The sequence below is a fragment of the Heptranchias perlo genome, chromosome 6 (genome assembly GCF_035084215.1).
Source record: "Heptranchias perlo isolate sHepPer1 chromosome 6, sHepPer1.hap1, whole genome shotgun sequence".
NCBI classification, from domain to species: domain Eukaryota; kingdom Metazoa; phylum Chordata; class Chondrichthyes; order Hexanchiformes; family Hexanchidae; genus Heptranchias; species Heptranchias perlo.
Window position 1 is genome coordinate 110,635,997 of NC_090330.1, and position 13,710 is coordinate 110,649,706.

At 48.1% G+C, this 13,710-nt stretch overlaps 2 protein-coding genes across 2 annotated transcripts in view; both read left to right on the forward strand.

Moving 5' to 3' along the window:
- The window catches only part of pros1 (protein S), a 37,019-nt gene extending 32,635 nt beyond the window's left edge, over positions 1 to 4,384 (forward strand). The window contains exons 14-15 of the mRNA XM_067986637.1: positions 1,933 to 2,164; positions 4,058 to 4,384. Of these exons, the coding sequence (XP_067842738.1) occupies positions 1,933 to 2,164; positions 4,058 to 4,200 (375 nt within the window). The 3' untranslated portion in view covers positions 4,201 to 4,384. The remainder of the gene's footprint in view (positions 1 to 1,932; positions 2,165 to 4,057) is intronic.
- Positions 4,385 to 7,506: 3,122 nt separating this feature from the next.
- Positions 7,507 to 13,710, forward strand: part of LOC137323156 (growth arrest-specific protein 6-like) — a 35,548-nt gene continuing 29,344 nt past the window's right edge. Inside the window, exons 1-3 of the mRNA XM_067986638.1 lie at positions 7,507 to 7,657; positions 7,763 to 7,920; positions 12,312 to 12,336. Coding sequence (XP_067842739.1) covers positions 7,606 to 7,657; positions 7,763 to 7,920; positions 12,312 to 12,336 — 235 coding nt within the window. The 5' untranslated portion in view covers positions 7,507 to 7,605. The remainder of the gene's footprint in view (positions 7,658 to 7,762; positions 7,921 to 12,311; positions 12,337 to 13,710) is intronic.

The window sequence follows — 13,710 nt, forward strand, 5'->3', positions numbered from 1 at the left end:
GCACTGAGGGAGTGCCGCACTGTCGGAGGGTCAGTACTGAGGGAGTGCCGCACTGTCGGAGGGTCAGTACTGACGGAGCGCCGCACTGTCGGAGGGTCAGTACTGACGGAGCGCCGGACTGTCGGAGGGTCAGTACTGACGGAGCGCCGCGCTGTCGGAGGGTCAGTACTGAGGGAGCGCCGCGCTGTCGGAGGGTCGGTACTGAGGGAGCGCCGCACTGTCGGAGGGTCGGTACTGAGGGAGCGCCGCACTGTCGGAGGGTCGGTACTGAGGGAGCGCCGCACTGTCGGAGGGTCGGTACTGAGGGAGCGCCGCACTGTCGGAGGGTCGGTACTGAGGGAGCGCCGCACTGTCGGAGGGTCGGTACTGAGGGAGCGCCGCACAGTCGGAGGGTCGGTACTGAGGGAGCGCCGCACAGTCGGAGGGTCGGTACTGAGGGAGCGCCGCACTGTCGGAGGGTCGGTACTGAGGGAGCGCCGCACTGTCGGAGGGTCGGTACTGAGGGAGCGCCGCACTGTCGGAGGGTCGGTACTGAGGGAGCGCCGCACTGTCGGAGGGTCGGTACTGAGGGAGCGCCGCACTGTCGGAGGGTCAGTACTGAGGGAGCGCCGGACTGTCGGAGGGTCAGTACTGAGGGAGCGCCGCACTGTCGGAGGGTCAGTACTGAGGGAGCGCCGCACTGTCGGAGGGTCAGTACTGAGGGAGCGCCGCACTGTCGGAGGGTCAGTACTGAGGGGGTCAATACTGGTGCACTGGTGGAGGTGCCATCTTTCGGGTGAGACGTTAAACTGAGACCTGTTCAGGTGTAAAGTTGGAAAACTCTGACTGGGTTTGAGTGCTCCTTCTGCCATGAGCAGGCCTGGGCTCTGTTCTGGACCTACAGGTTGGGGCCTAAAGTACACAGAAAGATCCCAGAGAGATCAGTTGCTTTTGGAAGACGGGCCTGAGAGCCGTCGCCTTCAGGCTAATGAGGCCCTTGGGCTGCGTCCCCTTCAAGCAGTGAGTTCCCAGCTGCCCAGCGGAGTGAGTTTCTCTGTTTCGCCTCTACAGATCCGAGGCCCCGTCCAATCACTCGAGTGAGGCTGTAATTTGGGATGAGCCTATGGGAAGCTCGAGGGGGTGTTCTGCTTTGCCAAGTATTCACCACTCTGAACCGGTTTGTTGATGTTCGTGGCCAGGTCGGTTCTGGATATTATCGGTGTGAAAGATTTCTAATCCTTTGATCATTGGCAGCTCAGAGTGTCGATTACAAAATTCTCATCCTTGATTTCAAACCTCTTAATCGTCTCGGACTGTGTCACCTTCTTGGTCTCCTCATGCCTTTCATCCCCTCAGCCCCTCCCCTCCTCTAACACCAGGCGTCCCCTCGCCCCCTCCCCTCCTCCCCCCCCTCCCCCCCTCCTCCCCCCTCCCCTCCTCCCCCCTCCTCCCCCCCCCTCCCCTCCCCCCCCCTCCCCTCCTCCCCCCCCCTCCTCCCCCCCCCTCCCCTCCCCCCCCCTCCTCCCCCCCCCCCCTCCTCCCCCCCCCCCTCCTCCCCCCCCTCCTCCTCCCCCCCCCCTCCCCTGCCCTCCTCTAACACCAGGTGTCTCCTCTCCCCTCCCCCCCTCCCCTCCTCCCCTCCCCTCCTCCCCTCCTCTAACACCAGGTGTCCCCTCACCCCTTCCCCTCACCCCCTCACCTCATCTAACGCCAGGCAACCCCCCACCCCCTCTCCTCCACTAACACCAAACGTCTCCTCTGCTTTCACCCTCTCCCCATTTTGCCCCTGACTCTCCTGTGCTCTCACCCCCTCCCCATTATACCCTTGACTCTCTGACCTATACTCACCGCTTCCAAATCATCGTTGGAACTCACAAAATTACCCAATAATCTTGACCGAGAGTTGGAATTTCATGACCCCTGAATTTATTTCTTTGCTTCGTTCTTCATTAGTGCTTAATTCTGGCTGTAGAGAATGAGATTGTGTCCCGGACAGAGGGGTTATATCTGTGCGATGGGGAATGGCACACGATGCAACTCACCATAACAGCCGAGACAATCCTGTGGGAGATGGACGGAAACACTTGTGGGAGCCACTTGAACAGCTCGGGGCTGAGGAAGAAGTTGTCCATGTTGGACCAGGCCATGCGGAGAGCAGTCAATACCACACTCGGGGGAGTACCAGGTATCGGAAACCCCATGGCAGCAGAATCGGGGGTAGATTCTATGAGCCCACCCTGCTTCCAATGGGGCCAAGCACGCAGACAGTACAGAAGGATATATCGGCCTTGGAGGGGGTGCAGCGCAGATTCACCAGAATGATACCGGGGCTAAAAGGGTTAAATTACGAGGACAGGTTGCATAGACTGGGCTTGTATTCCCTCGAATTCAGAAGATTAAGGGGTGATCTAATCGAGATGTTTAAGATGATTAAAGGATTTGATAGGGTCGATAGAGAGAAACTATTTCCTCTGGTGGGGGGAGTCCAGAACAAGGGGGCAGAACCTTAAAATTAGAGCCAGGCCGTTCAGGGGTGATGTCAGGAAGCACTTCTTCACACAAAGGGGAGTGGAAATCTGGAACTCTCTCCCCCAAAAAACTGTTAAGGCTGGGGGTCAATTGAAAATTTCAAAACTGAAATGAATAGATTTTTGTTGGGTAAGGGGATTAAGGGTTACGGAACCAAGGCAGGTAAATGGAGTTAAGATACAGATCAGCCATGACCTAATTGAATGGCGGAACAGGCTCGAGGGGTTGAATGGCCTCCTCCTATTCCTATGTTGCTAGATGGGAAAACTGGGAGCAACATGCCAACAACATACTAACTGATCCATACTAACTGCATGTGACATCTCACCATCAGCACAGGATATAGGGAAGATGTTCCCAAGTCATTAACTTCCCAACTCCCAGGGGTCCTGTCACCTTAAGACCCCCTTAAGGTAACCCAGCCCATTCAAATCAAGCAGGAACCTCCCAGTCCATTAATTTAATGGGAGTGGGGAGATTACCCATTGATTTAATGGACTGGGGGAGAGATTACCCATTGATTTAATGGACTGGGGGAGAGATTACCCATTGATTTAATGGACTGGGGGAGAGATTACCCATTGATTTAATGGACTGGGGGGGAGATTACCCATTGATTTAATGGACTGGGGGGAGATTACCCATTGATTTAATGGACTGGGGGGAGATTACCCATTGATTTAATGGACTGGGGGAGAGATTACCCATTGATTTAATGGACTGGGGGGAGATTACCCATTGATTTAATGGACTGAGGGAGAGATTACTCATTGATTTAATGGACTGGGGGGAGATTACCCATTGATTTAATGGACTGGGGGGAGATTACCCATTGATTTAATGGACTGGGGGGAGATTACCCATTGATTTAATGGACTGGGGGGGAGATTACCCATTGATTTAATGGACTGGGGGAGAGATTACTCATTGATTTAATGGACTGGGGGAGAGATTACCCATTGATTTAATGGACTGAGGGAGAGATTACTCATTGATTTAATGATTGTAAACAATTTTACAACACCAAGTTATAGTCCAGCAATTTTATTTTAAATTTACAAGCTTTCGGAGGCTACCTCCTTCCTCAGGTGAACGATGTGGATTTAATGGACTGGGGGAGAGATTACCCATTGATTTAATGGACTGGGGGAGAGATTACTCATTGATTTAGTGGACTGGGGGAGAGATTACCCATTGATTTAGTGGACTGGGGGAGAGATTACCCATTGATTTAATGGACTGGGGGGAGATTACCCATTGATTTAATGGACTGGGGGAGAGATTACCCATTGATTTAGTGGACTGGGGGAGAGATTACCCATTGATTTAATGGACTGGGGGAGAGATTACCCATTGATTTAATGGACTGGGGGGAGATTACCCATTGATTTAATGGACTGAGGGAGAGATTACTCATTGATTTAATGGACAATTGCAACAAACTCAAAACCCATAAGGATTTTGATAGATTAATATTGCTCCAGATTTAGGTGCCTTGATTTGTTATCTTTCGGTTATTAATAACACTGTCATGTTCTTGTGTTTGCAGTTATTCCAGTTACAGCCACACCCGTCACAGCTCCCTTCACCGGGTGTCTGGAAATGGAAATTAACGACCAGGTTATTGACTTGGATGAAGCCAGTCACAAGAACTATGATATCCAATCCCACTCCTGCCCGTCTGTGGAGTGAGCGGAGTAGAGTCTGTCGGACACACTATCACTGTAGTAAATATTCTTAACATAGCTTATCATTGTTTGCTACTGTGTGGAGATTGTTTTAAAGCTCACAGGCAGTAACTGTACATTATGAAAACATTCTTGACTATATGTAAAATTTAACAAATAAAAGTATGTGCTGTGTTAAAAGATAAAAATTAGGAAGTGTAAATTCTAAGACTCTTCTACAAACTGTCAATATATGCGTTTGATTAAACTAAAACTGTATTGAACTGTGTGCATTGTACAGTCTGGAAAAAATAGCATCAATATTAGGCTAAAAGTGATTACTCACTTGTTTACTATTAGTTTACCTTGGTGTCAACTGTGACTCAGTGGGTACCTCTCACTCTCACCTCTGAGTCAGAAGGTTGTGGGTTCAAGTCCCACTTCTAGAGACTTGAGCACAAAATCGAGGCTGACAATCCGAGGCCCCTCCTGCCCTCTCAGGTGGACATAAAAGATCTCACGGCACTAACTCGAAGAAGAGCAGGGGAGTTCTCCCCGGTGTTCTGCTCAATATTTATCCCTCAACCAACCACTTAAAAAAAAAACCCAGATTATTTGGTCATCATCTTGTTGCTGTTTGTGGGATCTTGCTGTGCGTAAATTGGCTGCCGCATTTCCTACATTACAACAGTGACTGCACTTCAAAAGTACTTCATTGGCTGTAAAGCGCTTTGGGATGTCCTGAGGTCGTGAAAGGCGCTATAGAAATGCAAGTTCTTTATTTTGTCTTGTTATTTTCCTTCACATTCCTTTTTTTGGCGTTTGGCTACACAATTACATAGTGAGAACTTCATGAACATTTTTACAGTATTTAAAAAAAGTTAACAATTGCCTTATGTTTTTTGTTAACGATGTTTACAGGATATTGTTGGGTGTTAATTTTGTGTTTTCCATGGACATATTATGGCTCCTTGTACAAAAACAACTTGCATTTATATAGCGTCCTTAACATGGCAAAATGTCCCAACCCTCTTGCATTGGCACTTGTGCAGCCAATAAAGAGGATGAGTACAATCTTCGAACTATTGCACAGCATATTATATCCCTGGAAAATGCACTCCAAAATTATCACTTAATCCATCATCGCCTGCTTTCGAATGTTTTTATACACCTGTAAACAGTACAGATCCCCCCATTTACACGTCCCTGTGTATCACCGAGAGCTGCCTATCAGGTGAACGCCGTTAACCATTTACTATCACCAAACGCATCAATTACAAAGGCTCGGCTTCTACAGTATTAAGCTCGCCGAATGTTTCAGGCAGTTCAATAAGTTCTCACCCTGTACTGAGCCAGTTAAAAATCTCGGCAGATTTCAAGCAGTGGGTCTTTGAGCAGTTTCAATCAGCTGTTCGCACCTGGTTAAAGTGCGGTTACACCGGTGATGAGATTCTGGTTGTAACAGGGAGGAGAGTTTATGCTAAATGGAGGTTTCCTGTGGTTTTTTTTAAGTGCTGGTTACTTTCCTTTTTGGTTTTACTGGTCACTATTTATAGCAGGAAAGTAGCGTTGATCTGCCTGCTGAGGACCGAGTGTTGTTCCCTCTTACCTGCTTGTCTCCCAGTCTGCTGGAGATTGCTACCTGACCTGTCTTTTTAAAGGCTTTACAGAGATTTCCTGATATAGTCCCCACTACTTCCACCATCTCCACTTATCGCAGACAGCCGCCTATATCAGGCAAACGGGGCTATAAGTACCATAGGCATCAATGATAACAACCACCTGCATTTATATAGCACCTTTAACATAGTAAAACTGCCCAAGGTGCTTCACAGGAGCGATTATCAGACAAAATTTGACACCGAGCCACGGGATATTAGGACAGGTGACCAAAAACTTGGTCAAAGAGGTAGGTTTTAAGGAGCGTCTTAAAGGAGGAGAGAGAGGCGGAGAGGTTCAGGGAGGGAATTCCAGAGCTTAGGGCCGAGGCAGCTGAAGGCACGGCCGCCAATGGTGGAGCGATGGAAATCGGGGGATGTGCAAGAGGCCAGAATTGGAGGAGCGCGGAGATCTCGGAGGGTTGTAGGGCTGGAGGAGGTTACAGAGATAGGGAGGGGCGAGGCCATGGAGGGATTTGAACACTAGGATGAGAATTTTAAATTCGAGGCCTCGCCAGACCGGGCCAATGTCGGGCAATGAGCTTGTATTAAGTGCGCTGGCTATTTTGAGCGGTTCAGTACTCAATTTAAAAGCTCTGCTGATTTCAGGCAAAGTTGGGTCTTCAATCAGCTCTTCACACTGTCAACAACTACATTGCTCCAGCTGATTACGGTTTTACTGTCCATCGCGTATAGTGGGCAAACCTCGTTAGCACGAACAGGCCCGCTATAAGCGATGGGGACTGAGTTCAGCTGCTTACACCCGTTTTACACGTGACTCTAATCCACATGGTGGGGCTGACTCTTTGTGCCCCTCTGATATCGCCTGACCTTCACTGATTCACTCAAACCCGGTGAGTAACGCAGGACATTGGCTCATCAGTGATTTGCACACGTTTCCAAATGTCAGTCGTGGCTCAGAGTCAGAAGGTCGTGGGTTCAAAGCCCCTCTGCAGAGACTTGAGCACAAAATCCATGCTGATACTCCCTGTACTGGGGGAGTGCTGCACTGTCGGAGGTGCCGCCTTTCAGATGAGATGTAAAACTGTGACCCCGTCTGCCCTCTCAGGTGGATGTAACAGATCCCATGGCACTATTTCAAAGAAGAGCAGGGGGAGTTTTCCCTGGTGTCCTGACCAGACATCTCGAAAACAGACTATCTGGTTATTTATCACATTGCTGTTCGTGGGATCTTGCTGTGCGCAAATTGGTTGCCGCGTTTCCTACATTACAACAGTGACCACACTTCAAAAAAATACTTCATTGGTTATAAAGCGCTTTGGGACGTCCTGAGGTCATGAAAGGTGCTGCATAAATGCAAATTATGACTTTTTCTTTTGGTTGACTGGGTGACTTGCTTTGATTTTGGGGGAGGGTGTTTGTGTCCAAACCCACCCTATGGGCCCAGGCAAATGAATAGACTGCTCTGAAGTGTTGTCAGGGCAACTAAGGAGGTGGCCTTGGTCGATCCTGAGAACAAAGGAAGAGGGAGCAATCTGGTTCACAATCTCAAACATGTACTGAACAGCTGGAGTCTGCTTTGTAATTGGATGGCGGAAGGTTATTTCTCGGACCCCCCTCTCTCCAGACTGGTTTTGCTTTTCAGAGTGTTGTAATCTTTATCCTCTGTCTCTCTCTCTCCCTGGGAAGAGTTAAATGGGAATGAATGTGGATGTTGTAATGCTTGTTTTCTTTATTCACCACTTGGCAGTTCCTGCAGACTGAGGGAGGAAGTAGGAACCGAGCAGATCCCCCCTCCAATCCGACACAAGATGCTGGGGACCCTGGTCCTGCTACTCCTCGCCACCTCGCAGTCCTCGCAGTGTAAGGGAGCTCTTCGACCGGGACTGGGGGACTCGCTCACTCCCTCACCCTCACTCACTCCACTCACTCACCCTCATTCATCTCTTTCTCTCCTTCTCCCCACAGTCGTGTCCCGCAGAGCCGCCTCCAGCTTCCTCAGTCGGATCAAACGGGCCAACCACGTATTCGAGGAGACCAGACAAGGGCATCTGGAGCGGGAATGTGTGGAGGAATTCTGCAATAAAGAGGAGGCCAGGGAGGTCTTCGAAAACGACCCAGAAACGGTACTGAACCTTCTGCTTGCAGCTCTCTCATCGGCTTCTGCCCCTGATCCTGGTGTCAGAAGTTGCCCAGTCCAGGATGGGCTCCTTCTCCATCTTTTGATTCCGACCCTCTCATGTCTGTGTGTGTGGATAATATAAAGTGAAGTTCATGAGAAGAGATGTGAACGAGTATTGGGAGCAGGAACTAACAGTCTTGGCTTTCAGCCTGATTTACTTTGAAAGGGGAATGAGCCCAAGTTTTGTTTCAGATCTGAAATGAGTGAAAAATTCTGGACCTGTGCCCAGGGGGGGGGTTTAAACAACACCTTGGTCACTGTCCCTGAGAGGGTCCCTCTCTCGGTATCTGGGACACAGGATTCCTTTATTTCCAAGGCTTGCTGAGGTATTTTATGATTTACATTCCAAGCTTTCTGGCGTTTTTTTTTTGCATTGAATAACTGCAGTTTGCTATACAAACCTCACAGAAGATAATTGTGTTTTTTTGCAGTTACTGACTGGATAGATACAAGTAGCTACATGTCACATAACATGAGTGTGTGGAGTTCAGTTTGTCATTGTGTTGTGTTCCCAGATTCAAGGCCATAGAATGAGATGTCCTTTAAACAGATCTGTTTAATAATATTAAGGAAAAGTTAAGATTGAGATTTCTTAGCAAACATAATTATTTTATCCGTCCTCGCATATCCAAAGTATGTCTCACATTGTTACTTCACAAGTTGCAAAAGGGAACTGTTGATGTCCAGTTAAATATGTCTCCTTGGACCAATTCGTCTCATACAACAACAAATTGCATTTATTTAGTGCCTTTAACATAATAAGACATCCCAAGGCGCCATATAAAGAGATATCAGGACAGGTGACCAAAATCTTGGTCAAAGAAGTAGGTTTTAAGGAGCATCTTAAAGGAGGAGAGAGAGTCGGAGAGGTTTAGGGAGGGAATTCCAGAGCTTAGGGTCAAGGCAGCTGAAGGCACGGCCGCCAATGGTGGAGCGATGAAAATTAGGGGACGCGCAAGAGACCAGAATTGGATGAGCGCGGAAATCTCGTACGGCTGGAGGAGGTTACAGAGATAGGGAGGGGCGAGGCCATGAAGGGATTTGAAAACAAGGATGAGAATTTTAAAATCGAGGCATTGCCGAACCGGGAGCCGATGTAGGTCAGCGAGCACAGGGGGTGATGGGTGAACAGGACTTGGTGCGAGTTAGGATACGGGCAGCAGAGTTTTGGATGAGTTCAAATTTACAGAGGGTGGGAGGTGGGAGCTCTGCCAGGAGAGCATTGGAATAGTTGCGTCTAGAGGTAAGAAAGGCATGGATGAGGGTTTCAATAGCAGATGAGCTGAGGCAGGAGTGGAGATGCTAAATTTCAGCTTGCATGGTTAATGTTAAAACAAACAATAATTTACAGTATTAAGGTCACTCAAATGGAAAGGGTGTGGTTCTGTAGCTGACATCAGCCCTCAGCTATAAGGCCAAACACTATAATTTTTTAATTTTTGTTTCCGTTCTTTAATTAACATGAGGCTGCTTTATCTATCAATTAGACTTTGTGCCCTTAAAGGGACAGCTCGGTTTCAGCAGAGTTGTGTGTTTTGTGGTATAATACTCCTAGTCCCTATTGAACAGCGTATCACCTGACCTGTCATAATTAACACCATGGAAATACCTATCCTGGGAATCTGCAAATATATTAACGAACCTCACGATGTGTTAGACGATCGTCTCTCACACTTCAAAGTGTTGCAGCAACTTGTAATTATGCAGCGCCTTTAATGTAGAAAAGATCTCCCCAAGGCGCTTCACAGAGGCATGAGGGAAAAATGGACGGCAAGTCGATGAAGGAGATTTGAGGAGGGGTGACCGGAAACTTGGTTGAAGTGGTAGGTTTCAAGGAGGAGGTGGAGGTGGAGGTGGAAGGGTTTAGGGAGCGAATTCCAGAGCGAGGCACCTAAGTGGATGAAGGCACGGCCGCCAGTGGTGGTGTGAAGGGAAGGGGATGTACAAAAGGTCAGAGGCAGTGGAACGGAGAGTTCAGGGTTTGTTACACGAGGAAGAAAGCTTGATATTTCATCCTGGGCCCTTGTGAACCAGAGCCTGAAATTTACAACAAGTTGGGCGTCACTGGCAAGGGCAGCATTTTTTTGAAAAATCCCTAGTTGCCCCGTACCATTGAGTGTCTTGCTGGGTCATTTCAGAGGGCTGTTATGAATCAACCATGTTGGTGTGGGACTGGAGTCACATATAGGCCCAGACCGGGTAAGGACGGCAGGTTTCCTTCCCTAAAGGACATTAGTGAACCAGTTGGGTTTTTACAACAATCCGACAGCTTCACGGTCACTTTTATCGATACCAACTTTTTATTTCCAGATTTTATAAAAACTGAATTTACATTCTTAAACTGCCTCTGGTGGGAGTTGAACTTAAGTCCTCTGGATTATTAATCCAGTAACATAACCACTACACTACTGTACTATTACTTTGGTCCCAAAGAGTAATTAAGCAGTGGCCTTAAACGGACGGCTCAGATTAGAAGCTAAAGATCATGATTATCCTGGCCCGGTGCCAGTTGACTGGTGCCTGGTGCATGTTGACTAGTGCCTGGTGCCCGTTGACTGGTGCCTGGTGCCTGTTGACTGGTGACTGGATACTCGTGACTGGTGCCCATTGACTAGTGCCTGTTGACTGGTGCCCTGTGCCCAGTGACTGGTGACTGGTGCCCGGTACCTGGTGACTGGAGCTTGGTGCCCGGTGCCCGGTGCCTGGTGACGGGTGCCCGTTGACTGGCGACGGGTGCCCGTTGACTGGCGACGGGTGCCCGTTGACTGGCGACGGGTGCCCGTTGACTGGCGACGGGTGCCCGTTGACTGGTGACGGGTGCCCGTTGACTGGTGACTGGTGCCCGTTGACTGGTGCCCGTTGACTGGTGACTCGTGCCTGATGACTGATGCCCTGTGCCCATTGACTGGTGCCTGGTGCCCATTGACTGGTAACTGGTGACTCATGACTGGTGCCCTGTGACCGGTGCCCTGTGCCCGATGCCTGGTGACCGGTGCCCTGTGCCCGATGCCTGGTGACCGGTGCCCTGTGCCCGATGCCTGGTGACCGGTGCCCTGTGCCCGATGCCTGGTAACCGGTGCCCTGTGCCCGATGCCTGGTGACCGGTGCCCATTGGTGCCCATTGACTAGTGACTGGTGCCCATTGACTGGTGACTCATGACTGGTGCCTGGTGCCTGTTGACTGGTGACTCATGACTGGTGCCTGGTGCCTGTTGACCGGTGATTGATGCCTAGTGACCAGTGCCCGGTGCCCGGTGACTGGTGCCTGTGTGTGAGGCCAAGGGAGATCCTCGAGTAGATGAAGGAATAAGTCGCTCTGGATTGGTAACACATTTTAGGATTAAGGTGATTTAACAAAATTGCTAAACTCCTGGTATGTTGCGGCCTTGTGACACACCGGAGGCTGTTACCTGTAGATTATTATTAAAATTTGGTAAGATAAATACTGTAAACATAAACTTTTAAAGTCACAGAATTTAGTGAATGCACTTGACACTTTAAAAGCCAGTCAGAGGACGACACGGTGGGAGAAAGGAGCATTTCAGTACAGAGTACTCAGTACAATTTCAAAAATGAAGCAGGGGATTGCTTTAAATTTAATTTCCAAGCTGCCTGTCCATGGACGCTCACCATCTCAGCTCCCCTCTTGCCCTAAGTTACTCTCTGGAGCTGAACGAGTGATTTACCTTAAAGGTTTGTCCAGGAACAATCCCATGGAGTAACCCAGAGACCAGCACTCAGCTCTTACAAACATGGTGACATGAGTGAGCAAGTGGTCGCTTCTGAAAGCAGCAGAGGGAGAATCCACACAGGTTTCTTGTAGTTTGTTTTTGTGTTTTCATTCATTGCAAATCGGTTAAATTAGCATTTTTCAAAAAAAAAATCCAACATACAGCTCCTTTACGCAAATATCTAGTGAAGACTGGAGTAAGTATTTTGTCATGTTCCTACTTAAGTAATTATTACATTTTTTGATGGCTGTTTGTGGATTGGATTTGTTAAGAGTTTTCAAGTGCTTCATATAATCAGTGAAATGCACATTCCCCCAAAGTTAGATGTCACTTAATAAAGTTACGTCTTACATTGGGGGTGATTTTTGAGAGATTTAACGTAAAGATTGGACTAATTTGATGAAGCCCTCCTGTTGTGAGTGGCTATCTGTGAACATGAGACACAGAATCCTACGGGGCTCCTGGGTGTGATAATCTCACCCTGTTTATCCTACGTTCCCCTCACACTTGTAATGATGGCTGAGGCTTTATTTGAAAGATGTCGTATTTTTTTACGGTAATGTCCAGATATTTCCATCTGATTTGATGTCTTTTGTCTCCCCAGAATTATTTTTATCCAAAATATGAAGGTGAGTTGAGCCTTCACATTGAGCAAAGTTTTTGTTGTGTTGATATGTTACCTCGTACGCTGGGTGATAAATGTTTAATCTGCTGTCGGAGTGTAAAACCTTACAGAAAAACTGCTCCATTTCCCATTCCATCGAAATCAATCGAAATTAAAATCTGGCGATTTCTATAAACGGGCGGCTGATCCATATTGCCTGATGTATGTCCGGGCGGTAAGTTGAAAGTTTATCCTGTGTCATTCAAAGGTTCTTTAATGGAGAAACATCCTTGAGTTTTTTGTTGATTTTCTTGCGGTGGTTTAATCACTGGGCGGCTCTAAGTGTAGTGACTGCAATTCTCACCTCCCCCCACAAAGGTGGTGCTGTTACTTCGAAAGGAATAATTACCAGACCAGCTGTTACATAGAATTACATCGAATGTACAGCACAGAAACAGGCCATTCGGCCCAACTGGTCTATCCCGGTGTTTATGCTCCACACGAGCCTCCTCCCTCCCTACTTCATCTCACCCTATCAGCATATCCTTCTATTCCTTTCTCCCTCATGTGTTTATCCAGCTTCCCCTGAAATGCATCCATGTTATTCGCCTCAACCATTCTATGTGGTGGCAAATTCTGCATTTTAACCGCCCTCTGTGTAAAGAAGTGTCTCCTGAATTACCTATTGGATTTATTAGTGACTATCTCATATTTATGGCCTCTAGGTTTGGATTCCCCCCACAATTGGAAACATCTTCTCTACGTCTACCCTATCAAATCCCTTCATAATCTTAAAGACCTCTATCAGGTCACCCCTCAATTTTCTCTTTTGTAGAGAGAAGAGCCCCAGTCTGTTCAGTCTTTCCTGTTGGTTATAATCTCTCAGTTCTGGTATCATCCTTGTGGATCTTTTTTTGCACCTTGTCCAGTGTCCCTGGAGCTTTGAACTTGATCTCTTTCCTCCTCAGCCCAAGTTTAGAATTATTTGCAGTTGTCACCAGTTTACATGGAGTTTCTGAACCCAACTTGCTGATGTAAGTTAGAATCAGTAAGGGACCCCAGGACCAACCCATGTGGAAATTCTTCACTCTCCCCTCCCACTGATTCGTCCTTGCTTCCTCTTCCTCGGACAATTTATTTTTTTATCATCCAGCGCTGTGGGAGAACCTTCACCACACGGACTGCAGCGGTTCAAGAAGACGGCCCATCACCACCACCTTCTCAAGGGGCAACTAGGGACGGGCAACAAATGGGTGCCAACGACACCCACATCCTGGGAATGAATTCCCACTGCTTTCTGAAGAAAGCCTTTTCGCGAGGAACGTTAATGAAATACTTTCTGGAAGTCTAGTTGCGGCATGTCATGTGATCTTCCAGAATCCACTTGGAATGTCACATG